The sequence below is a fragment of the Erythrolamprus reginae genome, chromosome 2 (assembly GCF_031021105.1).
Source record: "Erythrolamprus reginae isolate rEryReg1 chromosome 2, rEryReg1.hap1, whole genome shotgun sequence".
Classification (NCBI taxonomy): domain Eukaryota; kingdom Metazoa; phylum Chordata; class Lepidosauria; order Squamata; family Dipsadidae; genus Erythrolamprus; species Erythrolamprus reginae.
Window position 1 is genome coordinate 26,163,480 of NC_091951.1, and position 14,750 is coordinate 26,178,229.

Genomic DNA, 14,750 nt, shown 5'->3' on the forward strand with positions numbered 1-14,750 from the left:
TCTCCCCTAGACTCTCCACGATTGACCTCTCCAGGTTCCTAAGAGGCCAGTAAGGGGAGTGCATAAGTACACTGGAGTGCCTTTCGTCCCCTGTCCAATTGTTTTTTCTTTCTTTCACCTATCTTATATATTCTCTTCCTTTCATATATCCTTTCCTCTAAGTTAACTTTCACCCTCTTCTATATTATCACATGTCTATTTTTCTTCCTATGTATTTGTGTATTGGACAAATGAATAAAATAAAAAATAAAATACTCTTTGTAATGTAAGCAGCATCACATTGGTCAGAACGATCAACTAGTGGAACGGTCTGCCAGTGAAGGTTGTGAATGCCCCAACTCTGGACATTTTCAAGAGGAGAGTGGACTGCCATCTGGCTGGGGAGGTGTAGGATTTCCTGCTTAAACAATCAAGAAAAGTCAGAATTCTATTATGTATTGGTGGGAAATAAAGAAAAAGGGATAACCTTGTTGTTATACTACTTTAAATATATCTGAAACTAGTAGTCTTATTGTATTAGATGGTGATTATTTACAATATAAATGTAAATTCCTTTTTTCTTCTCTTCTTTATTCTAGTTTGATCTAAGTCATAATTTAAGAATTTCTATATATGTTTTTATAAATTTTAATATGTTTTTTCCTTTACTTACTATGTTATAATTAATACTTTTACACACTATTTAGATGTTGTTAAATAACGATAAGATTTTTCCTTTTCCCCCCTTTTTTAATATAAAGATTACTTCTATCTTGAGCGGAGTGACTGTAGCTCCACTATGTGTTATATGTTATGTGTGTCATGTTTGTCGATGCAAATTAATAAAAAATATTTTTTTTAAAACCGGATTTCCTGCTTGAGCAGTGGGTTGGACTTGATGACCTGCAGGTCCCTTTCAACTCTAAGTAAGTAAGTAAATAAATAAATAAATACATACATACATAGTACAGAAAGAAAAAAAGAAAGGAAGAAGAAAGAAAGAAAGAAAGAAAGAAAAAGAAAGAAATAATATTTATATATAGGCTAACTTGCAAAGCTCGATTGCTAGAAGACATGATACCATTTAATCAGTGGAAACGTTGCAAACACCTTAGGTCAGCGGTCCCCAAACTACGGCCCGCGGGCCGGATCCGGCCCGATGAGGTCTTTTAACCGGCCCAGGGCAGCTCATGAGATTTTACTGATCAATATAATAAGCTCCCGAATCTCCTGTCCACTCACCGCAGTCGGCTGCTGAGCAAGGAGAAGGTGGCGAGGCAAGGAGGCGGGGAGTAAAGCGGGCCTGCAATTGGCCCCTTCCTTTGCCGCCTTTAGGGAGAGAAACTCTATGGCAGAGCAGCAACACTTCCTCTCCCTAAAGGCGAGAAATAAATTGGCCAATTGCAGGCCCGCTTTCCTCCTCGCCTCCTTGCCTCTCCACCTCCTCCCCTCCACCTCCGCGGTGAGTGGACGCGAAATTCAGGAAAAGGCGATGGCAATTGAAAAACTGTCCACTGAGTGTGTGTGTGTGGGGGGGGGGAAGGCGGCTGCTTGAAAACCCCTGACCTCCATCGCCTCCCCCCCTCCACGGCACAAGGCAAGCACACCTCGCCGCTGACACAGGCAGTGGGGACCGCCCTGTCCCCCTTCAGGGCCTCTTTGACAGCTCTCGGCATCAGCAGATGCCATGGCATCGTTGTTGTCGTAGCAGCCACCCTGCACTGGCCAGTAAAGCCAGCGGCCCGAGAAAGCAGCGTAGGAAAGCGGCGCATTTAAAAAGCGCAGGGCAGCCGCCGCGAAAACAACGGCCCAATGGCAGCCACTGAAGCCGAGAGCCCGAAGCCCCCTCTCCAGCCTCAAAACCAGGCTTCGGGCGAGCAGAGGTGTGCGCTGGCGGCGGGAGCTGTTGGGGAGGGCTCTGCCGGGAAGGGCTGTGTCAGCGGCGAGGTGGCCGCGCCGGCATTGTTCCTTCTAAGCTGCATGCGTGACCACCTCGCACAGAAACATTTGCCCCTTTGCGCCGCCCCACCACCCGTTCCTGCAAGTAGAGGTTGGGCGCGTTACCAGGAGTTGGAGGAGTGAATGTGGCTACTGCCTCTCAGCTGCAGAGCTGAATGGGGGCGGAGGCAACAGCGGAGCCCGGCGCTGGGGACATGCGGGGCCGCTCATCCAGGGGGGCATGGACTGGCAAGTCGCCCTCCGTTCTCTCTCTTTCTCTCTCATATACCACGCCGGCAACGAGAGAAAGAGAGAGAGCGGAGGGCGGCTTGCTGGTCCACGCCCCCCTGGATGAGCGGCTCCGCACGGCCCCAGCGCCGGACTCCGCCGTTGCCTCCGCCCCTGTTCGGCTCTGCAGCTGAGAGGCAGTAGCCACGTTCACTCCTCCACCTCCCGGTAACGCACCCGACCTCTACCTCTCTCTTTCTCTCTCTGTTGCTGGCGTGGTGTATGAGAAAGAGAGAGAGAAAAAAGAGGGGAGAGAGAAAGAGAGAAAAAGCAAGAGAGAGAAAGAAAGAAAGGAAGAGGAGAGATAGAAAGGGAGAGAGAGAAAGAGGGAGAGATAGAGAGATACAAAGAGAGTGAGTGAGAGAAGGAGAGATAAGAGAAAGAAAGAGGGACAGAGAGAAAGGGAGAGAAAGAGAAAGAAAGGTAGAGAGAAAGAGGGAGAGATACAAAGAGAGTGAGTGCGTGAGAGAAAGAGAAGAGAGAGAAAGAAAGAAAGAGAAAGGGGGAGAGGGAGAGAAAGAGAGAGATAGAGAGGGAGAGAGGAAGAGGAGAGAAAGAAAGGGACAGAGAGGGAGAGAGAAAGAGGGAGAGATACAAAGAGAGTGAGTGAGAGAAAGAGAGAAGAGAAAGCAAGCAAGCAAGAGAGAAATAGAAAGAGAGAAGGACAAAGAGAGAGAGAGAGAGAAAGAGGGAGAATAAATATTAAATATTGTATTTGTTCCTATTTTGTTTTTTACTTTAAATAAGGTATGTGCAGTGTGCATAGGGATTTGTTCATACATTTTTTTAATAGTCCGGCCCTCCAACAGTCTGAAGGACAGTGAACTGGCCCCCTGTGTAAAAAGTTTGGGGACCCCTGCCTTAGGTAGTAACTGGAGAAGCATGTTTTTTTGCCCCCTATCTGGATGTGGTGGTTCAAACGGCAAACCGGAGCCTGGAAAGCGGATACCTGTGGATCTGTGGAGCTTAAAGGAGTTAAAACCATCGAGTACTGTATTGCTAGAAAGGTTGGAGCTAGAGGGAACAGTAGAAGAAATTCCAGTTGCCGTTTGACAAAGCACCTTTGGGACAGCGGAACTTCCTCTTCCGGAAGACTCCTTGGAGGAAAGTGCGGTGCAGAGCGGCTTTTCTGCTCTTCCGAGGATCGAAGCTGCGGTTGGAAGGTGAGTGGAGGGCAGATGGGAGTAGAGTCCGGGAGCAAGTCGGGCTGTTTGTTTTTCCTCCACGGCCTGGAAGCAGAGAAGCAACTGAAGCGTGTTAGCTGCTGCTGCTGCTGGTGGAGGTTCCTTCCCTCCCCAAATTTAAGTCCGCTGGTGCTGCACACTGTGAAACTGGTGGCTGCGATTTTCTGCTGGTGGGAAGATTTAAAAAGTGTTTCAAGTGAAGGTTGATTCTATGGCTATTGAGACTCCCCTGTATCTTGACCCTATCTTCTGGGGTGTTGGGTATTCCTGCCAGTTTCATGTCATCTCAAATTAGATGGGTTTGGTGAATATGAATCACCAGGATCTGATTCTCAGAACATGAGGATTCAGAAGGAAGTGGCAGATATTATCTCTGAACCATTGTACCATATTTTTCAAAAATCCTGAAACACAGGATTGGAAAAGAGCCAATGTAGTTCCCATCTTCAAAAAAGGGGAGAAAAGGGACCCAGGAATCTATGGACCAATTAAGCTAACACTGATCCCAGTATTATAATAGTAAAATAATATAATCATCTAGAACAGGATTGGAAAAGAGCCGATGTAGTTCCCATCTTCAAAAAAAGGGGAGAAAAGAGACCCAGGAATCTACGGACCAATTAACCTAACATTGATCCCTGTATTATAATAGTAAAATAATATAAACATCTAGAACAGGATTGGAAAAGAGTCGATGTAGTTCCCATCTTCAAAAAAGGGAAGAAAAGAGACCCAGGAATCTACGGACCAATTAAGCTAACACCGATCCCTGTATTATAATAGTAAAATAATATAAACATCTAGAACAGAGGTCAGCAACCTTAAAAACTCAAAAGAGCCATTTGGACCTATTTCCCTGAGAAAACAAAACACCCAGAGCCACAAAACTTGGGTGGGTGTGTCCAACGTAATGTTATTCCCATGGAGTCACATGACACACACCCCCAGCTACACCTACCCATTCTCTCTCTCTCTCTCTCTCTTTCCACCGAGTGCCAAAGTGCAGCAAAGGCACATGCGGAGGGCGGGTGCTGCTTGCTTACGGAGGGTCTTTCCATGTGGCTACTCTCCTTCCCTAAGGATCCAGCCAGCCATTGCCAGGCCATGTCCCGTCCCAAGAATGGTTGCAGGATTTGGTTTACTTAGTCTAGAGAAAAGAAGGACTAGAGGTGACATGAAGAAAAGAAGGACTAGGGGTATTCTAATATTTGAAAGGTTGCCATAAGGAGGAGGGGGTGAACTTGTTTTCTAAAGCCCAGGAAAGCAAGGTAAGGAACAATGGATGGAAAGTAATCAAGGAGAGAAGTAACCTGGAACCTGGCAGGAATGTCAAATTCAGTTTCATTGAGGACAGCATCAGGGTTGTGTTTGACATCGCTGAGCTGGGGAGGCGTGGCTACGGTGGGTGTGGCCAGTTGAATGACACTCATTGAAGCTGTGGTTTTGGCCATGCAGTGCTCTGCCACCAAAACTAGAGCTTAGGGGGGGGGGGTTTGTTTGAGGGCTGTCTGGGCTCCATTTTCAGCTGCAACAGGCTGCTGCAGCCTTCTTCCAATGAAAATAGAGCCTGTTTGGACTACATGTAGCTTCCCTGAGCTCTGTTTTCTTTGGCAGAGCGTTGCAAGAGGCCATCATGGCTGAAAATGGAATCTAGGAGGGCCACATGCAGCTCTCCCTGAGCTCTGTTTTTGCCAGCAAACACATTTATTTATTTATTCAATTTTTATGCCGCCCTTCTCCTTAGACTCAGGGCGGCTTACAAAATGGTAGCAATAGCACTTTTTAACAGAGCCAGCATATTGCCCCCACAAATCCGGGTGCACTGCAGGTCTAAGAACCCTGCAGGCCAAATCTGGACCCCGGGCCTTTAGTTTCACACTCCTAAATTAAAGCAAAGAGTTGGTAAATCCACAGTAACTGAATTTAAACACACTCCTAAATTAAAGCAAAGAGTTGGTAAATCCACAGTAACTGAATTTAAACATGCCTGGGATAAACATATATCCATCCTAAGATAAAATACAGGAAATAGTATAAGGGCAGACTAGATGGACCATGAGGTCTTTTTCTGCCATCAATCTTCTATGTTTCTACAATTAAGGACAATTAAGCAGTGAAATAATTTGCCTTCAGAAGTTATGGGTGCTTCGTCAGTGGAGGTTTTTAAGAAAAAACTGAACTTGTCTAAAGGATTAGGGTGTACACAGTCACAGACACACCCCATGGCACTGGCTCGGGTCCTCTGGGCTCTGCCTCTGGTGGCATTTTAAACACGCTCCTGCCTGCAAAGAGGAGGCAAGGCAGGGATCGAGGCTCCGGAGCTGCTGCTGTGGGAGGGGGGGAAAGCCCCAGGTCCCCCATCACCTGCCCTAGAGTGAGACATACATCTTACTTGAGGCTGGTAGCTCCATGACATCCCTCAGCCAATCTGTGCAGAGAGAGAAACACCTTGCAAAATACAGAAAACCTTTTTGCTGCAAGAAGTTGTTAATTGCTCATCGTCGCGAGAAGTTTTTCTGGACTTTGCAAGGTGTTTCTCTCTCTGCCCAGACCAGCTGAGAGATGTGATGGAACTGCCAGAATCCAGTAAGAATCTTGTAAGATACATGTCTTGTGGCCCGGCCGCTCCATCCCTGCTCCACAGCGAGACTTCTGTGACGTTTGGCAGCTCCATACTTCCAACTCTTGCCAATAAGTATGGCATTTCCTGTCCCATCCATGTACAGTGGTACCTTGTCATATGAACCCCTCGTCATACGAATTTTTCGAGATACGAACCTGGGGTTCGGATTTTTTTTGCCTCTTCTTACGAACTTTTTTTGCCTTACGAACCCGCCGCCGCTGGGATGCCCCACCTCCGGACTTCCGTTGCCAGCGGAGCGCCCGTTTTTGCGATCCTGGGATTCCCCTGAGGCTCCCCTGCATGGGAAACCCCACCTCCTGACTTGCGCATTTTTGCGATTCTGTAGAGCAGTGATTTTCAACCTTTTTTGAGCTGCTGCACTTTTTACATAAACAAAATCATGGGGCACATTGAGCGGGGGGTACGGACTAAAAAAAGTTTGGACAAAAAATTTATCTCTCTCTCCCTCTCTCTCTCTTTTCCTCCCTTTCGATCTATTTCTCTCCCTCTTTCTCTTCCTTTCCCCCTCTCCATCCCTCTTTCTTTCTCTCTTCCTTCCTTCCTCTCTTTTTTCCTCTCTTTCTATCTCTCCCTCCTTCCCTGCCTTTCTTTCTCCCTCTCTCTCTTGCTTTCTTTCTCTTTCTCTCTTTCTCTCTCTCTCCCTTGCTTTCTTTCTCTCTCTCTTGCTTTCTTTCTCTCTCTCTTTCTCTCACTTGCTGAACTTCGTGGCATTACCTGACCATGTCTCACGGCACACTGGTTGAAAAACACTGCTGTAGAGAAATCCCAGGTGGGGAATCCCAGGATCGCATAAACAGGCGCTCTGCTGGCAATGGAAGTCTGGAGGTGGGGTTTCCCAGCGAGGGAAGCCTCAGCGAAATCGCACCATCGCAAAAACACGGAAGTCCTCAAAACCTCAGCTCCGGACTTCCGTTGCCAGCGGAGCACCCATTTTTGGCTTGAAAAAGGGGTAAATTATGGGCTTGCACGCATTAATCAGTTTTCCATTGATTCCTATGGGAAACATTGTTTCGTCTTACGAACTTTTCACCTTACGAACCTCCTCCTGGAACCAATTAAGTTCGTAAGACAAGGAATCACTGTATTAACCAGGTTCAATTGTGCTTAATCCAGCACCATTAAAAAATAGCTATTGAGGACCTTTTGGCATCTTGGGTCACTTAACACGCCTTCCCTGAGCTCTCAAGGTTATTATGACACAGTAGAAGGAGAGGTGCACCCGATTCACAAAATATTTAGTAATCCTAGCAGTTGTTCCGTGACCGCATGTCAGCAGTGATTGTGGTTTTGAAAATGCGGAAAAAAGAGTTGCACCAATTTGGGATTTGCCAATAGTTACACATTTATGATGGTGGCAGCACTCATGATCCCCACTTGTGACCTCCTCAGCTAGTTTCTGACAAGCAAATCGGTGGATATACTGGTAGGAAATTGCAAGTCACAGTCATATGAAATTGCCTTTAACAACCCACAGTGATTTGCTTAACAACTTCAGAGGAATAGATGTAAGTTGGCACTGTCATTGACATCATAGTTAATGATTGAACTGCTTAGTGATGCAGATGTCAGTTCCAATTACGGAGTGTAGACAGTATTTTCTGCTCTTATTTGCAGCTGAGGACTTCCATGAAGTATAGTGGTGCTTCAAATGTTGCACAGGCTTTTGGCATCATTTCATCAGTTAAAGCCCCCACATCTCTAAATTTAACTCAGAAGGTTCAGGTGTAATCATTTTGGACCATTTTGCCAGACGTGAAAGACAAAGATTTTCTCCATGTATACATGTGTTGATGGGTGTATCAGTATTTCTCTCTATGATTATATCTGCAATTATATAACCTATCCCCAGCATTTCAAGATATATTTGATGATAACACTTCCCATTGCAAAGAATTTGTGATTGACCCAAATAAACAACTGAATTTGATTAAATAGGTATTTGGACGTGGATCTCAGTAGTACTTCATGTGTCATTTGAATTATCAATAATGTAAGTGATTATTCTACCCTGTTTTCCCCAAAATAAGACATCCCCTGATAATAAACCCAATTGGGATTTTGAGTGCCTGACAATAAGGTCAAGTACTTATTTTAGGGTTCAAAAAAAATATAAGACAAGGTCTTATTTTTGGGGAAACGCCATGGTACAAGAGCATGTTTTTTCATTCTAATATATACTTCCCCCCCTCTTTTACATCCCCTAACCATTTTATCAACAATTAAAGTTACACTTTTCTTTCAATTTTACAGACAAAGAGGATCGCAATAAGAGTAGTTGGGAAATAACTGAAAATAACAAGCAATGTGGAAAAGGGAAGAAAATCAAGCCAGAAATCAAAATATTTTCCATTTCCTTCAGAAAACCATGCAATTCTGCTCCTCCTCCAGCAGCTGTTAGACAAAAGAGAGAAAATCAAGAAAGAATAAGTAGATTATGCACAAATCAAGGATACATTACATGAAAAATCAAGGGAGATTGTTTTTCATTTAACAAAAGACTAATCAACTAATTAGTGAAGATTTATGCATTTATGCCTTTAGCTGCCGTGCTTCCTGGAGTCTTATCTATGCGCTATAGATGGACACTGTCAACTTGAATATGCTTTAGACTTGAATTATTTCTTGCAAGACATTGTAAAATAATATTCCTTTGCTTTGATCAATGTTTTAAGCATGTGTGGGTTTGCTTTCTAATAATAATTGATCCATCAGACAGAACATAAACAAAGCATTGCCCATATTTTTGACCTCCTCAAGATTATCAGCTGTGGAAAAGCTCCATAGATTTGCCTATTGTGGGGAAAGTACACATTGCAAATAACAGCTGATTGTGTACTAGAGGAGCCAGAAAGGAGACAAGCCTTACAAATTAGCTGAATGGGGCAAAAAACTTTACACGCAACAGCTCTCTTTTGGTTCATGGAAGCACTTCCAAACAAGAGGGAAGCCACAAAAGTGCTTCCAATGTGCTAAATGCTTTAGTTACCATGGCAACATGGTGTTACATCAGCTAAGCCACAGGAGGGAGAAATCGTAGGACTGTACAGATTGTGTGAAAGTTTCGTTAGAAATTCCCAGGTCCTGAGACATTAAAGGATGAACACACAGGGATTAAACCATTTGAATATCATTTCTGGGGGGAATGTTTCAGTTAGAATTCCATCGTGGTGAAGAACCAGAGGACTCACAGAAAAGTGAAAACCTTTGAATGTCCTGACTGTGGAAAAATTTCAGTCCGGTGATGCATCAGTAGATTGACCCCAGGGAGAAACTGTATGTGTGTCTAGATTGTGGGGACACCTTCATTGGAAAGTTCCATCTCAGACACCAAAGAAATCAACACAGAAGGGAAACCCTTTGAATGTTTCAATTATGGGAAAATCACAATTCCAGCCTGATGATAAAGGACTAGACTCATATAGGAGAGAAATGTATTGAATGTCCTGATACTTGGAAAACTTTCAGTTATAATTCCAACTTGGGGATAGACCAGAGGAACTATAAAGGAGAATAACCTGTTCAATATCCTAATTGTGGAATAAGTTTCAGTCATAACTCCCACCTGGTGAAAGACCAGAGAAGTGACACAGGAGAGAAACCATATAAGTGTTCAGAGTGTGGCAAAAGTTTCAGTTAGAATTCCCACCTGGCGACACACCAGAGGAATCACACAAGAGACTAAAGGAGAAGGATAAAGGAGAAGACTAATATAGGAAAGAAATGTATTGAATGCCTGAGTGTCAGAAAACTTTCAGTTGAAATTCCACCCTCATGACACACCAGGGCACTCACACAGGAGAGAAACCCTTTGAATGTCCTATTTGTGGGAAAAGCTTTAGTGATAATTCCAGCCTGGTGAAACACCGGAGGACTCACACAGGAGAGAAACCTTTTGAATGTCCTATTTGTGGGAAAAGTTTCAGTCTGAATTCCCACCTGTTGACACACCAGAGGTTTCACACAGGAGAGAAACCTTTTGAATGTCCTATTTGTGAGAAAAGCTTTAGTGATAATTCCAGCCTGGTGAAACACCGGAGGACTCACACAGGAGAGAAACCTTTTGAATGTCCTATCTGTGAGAAAAGCTTTAGTGATAATTCCAGCCTGGTGAAACATCGGAGGAGTCACACAGGAGAGAAACCCTTTGAATGTCCTGACTGTGGGAAAAGTTTCAGTCAGAATTCCCTCCTGCTGACCCACCAGAGTATTCACACAGGAGAGAAACCTTTTGAATGTCCTATCTGTGAAAAAAGCTTTAGTGATAATTCCAGCCTGGTGAAACACCGGAGGACTCACACAGGAGAGAAACCCTTTGAATGTACTGACTGTGGGAAAAGCTTTAGTGAAAATTCCAGCCTGGTGACACACCGGAGGACTCACACAGGAGAGAAACCCTTTGAATGTCATGACTGTGGGAAAAGTTTCAGCCAGAGTTCCCACATGCTGAGACATAAGAAGGCTCACACAGGAGAGAAACCCTTTGAATGTCCTGACTGTGGGAAATGTTTCAGTCAGAATTCCCACATGCTGAGACACCGGACGATTCACACAGGAGAGAAACCTTTTGAATGTCCTGATTGTGGAAAAAGTTACAGTCTGAATTCCCACATGCTGACACACCAGAGGACTCACACAGGAGAGAAACCCTTTGAATGTCCTATCTGTGGGAAAAGCTTTAGTGATAATTCCAGCCTGGTGAGACACCGGAGGACTCACACAGGAGAGAAACCCTTTGAATGTCCTGACTGTGGGAAATCTTTCCGTCAGAATTCCAGCCTGGTGACACACCAGAGGACTCACACAGGAGAGAAACCCTTTGAATGTCCTATTTGTGGGAAAAGCTTTAGGAATAATTCCAGCCTGGTGAGACACCGGAGGATTCACACAGGAGAGAAACCTTTTGAATGTCCTATCTGTGGGAAAAGCTTTAGTTATAATTCCAGCCTGTTGACACATCAGAGGACGCACACAGGAGAGAAACCCTTTGAATGTCATGACTGTGGGAAAAGCTTTAGGGATAATTCCAACCTGTTGACACACCAGAGGACCCATATAAGGGAGAAACCCTTTGAATGTCCTGACTGTGGGAAATGTTTTAGTGACAATTTCAAACTGTTGGTACACCAGAGGACTCACATAGGAGAGAAACCCTTCGAATGTCCTGACTGTGGCAAATGTTTCAGTCAGAATTCCCACATGCTGACACACCAGAGGATTCACACAGGAGAGAAACCCTTTGAATGTCCTAGCTGTGAGAAAAGCTTTAGTGATAATTCCAGCCTGGTGAGACACCGGAGGACTCACACAGGAGAGAAACCCTTTGAATGTCCTGACTGTGGGAAATCTTTCCGTCAGAATTCCAGCCTGGTGGCACACCAGAGGGCTCACACAGGAGAGAAACCCTTTGAATGTCCTATTTGTGGGAAAAGCTTTAGGGATAATTCCAGCCTGGTGAGACACCGGAGGATTCACACAGGAGAGAAACCTTTTGAATGTCCTATCTGTGGGAAAAGCTTTAGTTATAATTCCAGCCTGTTGACACATCAGAGGACGCACACAGGAGAGAAACCCTTTGAATGTCCTATCTGTGGGAAATGTTACAGTCAGAGTTCCCACCTGGTGACACACCAGAGGACTCACAGGAGGGAAACCCTTTGAATGTCCTGACTCTGGGAAATGTTACAGTCAGAATTCTCACATAGTGACACACCAGATAATTCACACAGGAGGGAAACCATTTGAATGTCCTGACTGTGGGAAATGTTAGAATTCCCACTGGTAACACACTAGAGGATTCACACAGTAGAGAAACCCTTTGATTGTCCTCACTCTGCCAAAAATTTCAGTCATATTCATACCTGCTGACAAACCAGAAGATTCACACAGGAAAGAAAACCTTTGTCCTATCTGTGGGAAAAGCTTTTGTAATAATTCCAATCTAGTGAAACACCTGAGGACTCATACAGGAGGGAAACCCTTTGAATATCCTAACTGTGGGAAATGTTACAGTCAGAATTCCTACCTGGTGATGCACCAGTGGGCTCACAGAGGCGAAAAATCATTTGAATGTCCTCTGTCAAAAAAGCTTTAGTGATAATTCCACCCTGGTAAAACACCAGAGGATTCACACAGGAGAGAAATCCTTTGAATGTTGTATCTGTACGAAAGGTTCCAATCAGAAGTGTCAGTGTATTCATGACTGGCAGACACACGGTAACAAAATCAACCAATAAATAGGCATAGCAACAGCCAATGGAACTTAAACGTTTTGGAGCTGTCTTCCCAACACTTTATTCATTCCTCTCAGGGCTTCTTTTGAAAAAATTTCAAGTAATCCATAGATGTTAAAAAAATGAACAATAATTGGAGCCAATGATTAGCTCTGGAAATGAATCACCCCGATTTTGCTTAGTTTATAAGAGACCAAAGAATTGCAGGTTTAATCATTTCACTAACACAGAGGATTAATTAAAAATATATATATACTCTAAAGTGTGCAATAGGGTTGATATTCCTGGAGGGGTCTGTAATATGGTAAATGATTTAGCTTTACTAGATAAATGGTCAAAGCAATGGAAACTGCAGTTTAATGCTTCCAAATGTAAAATAATACACTTGGGGAAAAGGAATCCTCAATCTGAGTATTGCATTGGCAGTTCTGTGTTAGCAAAAAAAGGGAGATTGTGATCCCGCTATATAGAGCGCTGGTGAGACTACATTTGGAGTACAGTACTGTGTTCACCTACAAAAAGATAGTGACAAAATTGAACGGGTCCAAAGACGAGCTACAAGAATGGTGGAAGGTCTTAAGCATAAAACGTATCAGGAAAGACTTAATGAATTCAATCTGTATAGTCTGGAAGACAGAAGGAAAAGGGGGGACATGATTGAAACATTTAAATATGTTAAAGGGTTAAATAAGGTTCAGGGAGGAAGTGTTTTTAATAAGAAAGTGAACACAAGAACAAGGGGACACAATCTGAAGTTAGTTGGGGGAAAGATCAAAAGCAACAAGAGAAAATATTATTTTACTGAAAGAGTAGTAGATCCTTGGAACAAATTTCCAGCAGACGTGGTTGGTAACTGAATTTAAACATGCCTGGGATAAACATATTTCCATTGTAAGATAAAATACAGGAAATAGTATTAGGGCAGACTAGATGGACCATGAGGTCTTTTTCTGCCGTCAGTCTTCTATGTTTCTTTTGGGTCACTTTGCATATGATCCCTCTGCAAAAGGCCACCCACAACCAGGACCAAGTCAGGGGCAAGGAGTTTGAGCTTTGAATTCTATAAACTGCCTTTGATTTTTACCAGTGTGTCTGGCTTCTCTTTTTGGGTTGGTGTTTGCTGGAGGGACCCAGACAGAACAGGCGGCATAGATAAATAATGAATGAATGAATGAATGAATAAAATAGGAAAATAAATTCTTGGTACCTCTCCTATCTCTCCCCTTTTTCTCTCTCATTTCTCGCTTTTTCTCTCATTCCTTCCCTCTCTCCTCTCTTTTTCCATCCCTGTCTCTTCCTCCCTTGTGTGTGCGTGTCTGAATTCTTGAACCATTTCCAAAAACAGGTGAGGGCTTGGTTTTTTCCCCTCTCTTATTATTTGAGTGCTTTTTACCATATGGTTTAAATCAAGAGTCACTTCTCTCTCTCTTTTGTTTCTCTCTCTTTTCTCTAATTCTCTGCCTCAATCATTTTCTCATTTCTTTTTTTCTTCCCTTTTTGCTCTCATTTCTCTCTCTCTTCGTTCCTCTCTTCTCTCTCTCTTACTTGCTTTCTCTCCCCCCCCCTTTCTCCCCCCTCTTCCTACCTGTTTAATGGTGGCTGGCTCTGTCTTGATGCGGGCTGCCGCCATCTTGTACTGGGATTGGGTGGTGGAGGGGACCCGGCGGCGGCGGGCAACCCCCAGCGTGGCGGCGGAAGAATAGGCGAAGCTCGTGCTTCAGCCACACCAGGGGTGAGTGACCCATCCCCCCCGGCTCCAGGGGCCAGCCCCAGCGTGGCAGCGGGGGAGAAGGAAGTGAAGCCGGCTGCCCGGGGAAGTGGTGCATTTGAAAAATGTGCTGCTTTTCAAACACGCCGCTTTTCAAATGCGCCGTTTCCCCAAGCAGCCAGCTTTGCATCCTCCTCCCCTGCTGCCGTGCTGGGGCTGCTCCCTGAAGCTGGAGGCGACGGGCCCAGCCTCGGCCCATGTGTGGCCAAAGCATGAGCTTTGCCTCCTCTTCCACCGCCACGCTGGGGTCTGCCTGCTGCCGCTGGGTCCCCTCCGCCACCCAATCCCAGTACAAGATGGCCGCATCCCGCATCAAGAAAGCCGGCCACTGTTAAACAGGTAGGAAGAGAGGGGAGAGAGAAAGAGGGGGCAAGAGGGGGGAGAGACGTCAGCTCAAAGCCCGGCAGAGCTGCTGCTGCCACCTCCCCCCTTCCATCCCAGCGCAGCCCGAGCCTCAATTACTCAGGGAAAGGGCAGAAGTGCCTGATGTGGGTAGGATTTGGGGTTAGTGATTACTCACAGTCTCAAAATGGGTGAGCAGTGTGGTCGGACAGTAGGAAAAGCAAGTAGGATGCTTGGCTGCATAGCTAGAGGTATAACAAGCAGGAAGAGGGAGATTGTGATCCCCTTATATAGAGTGCTGGTGAGACCACATTTGGAATTCAGTTCTGGAGACCTCACCTACAAAAAGATATTGACAAAATTGAACGGGTCCAAAG

The 14,750-nt window shown here is 44.8% G+C and overlaps 1 protein-coding gene across 1 annotated transcript; it reads left to right on the top strand.

Moving 5' to 3' along the window:
* Positions 1 to 3,266: 3,266 nt before the first annotated feature.
* Positions 3,267 to 13,426, top strand: LOC139160003 (zinc finger protein 850-like). The gene is made up of 2 exons (XM_070737494.1): positions 3,267 to 3,368; positions 8,284 to 13,426. Exon 2 carries the CDS (start codon positions 9,805 to 9,807, stop codon positions 11,689 to 11,691), a length of 1,887 nt encoding a protein of 628 aa, XP_070593595.1. The 5' UTR covers positions 3,267 to 3,368; positions 8,284 to 9,804; the 3' UTR covers positions 11,692 to 13,426.
* Positions 13,427 to 14,750: the final 1,324 nt, after the last annotated feature.

Bases quoted from the DNA above. Each gene is read 5' to 3' on its own strand.
- LOC139160003 (XM_070737494.1), top strand. From the start codon at position 9,805: ATGACACACCAGGGCACTCACACAGGAGAGAAACCCTTTGAATGTCCT.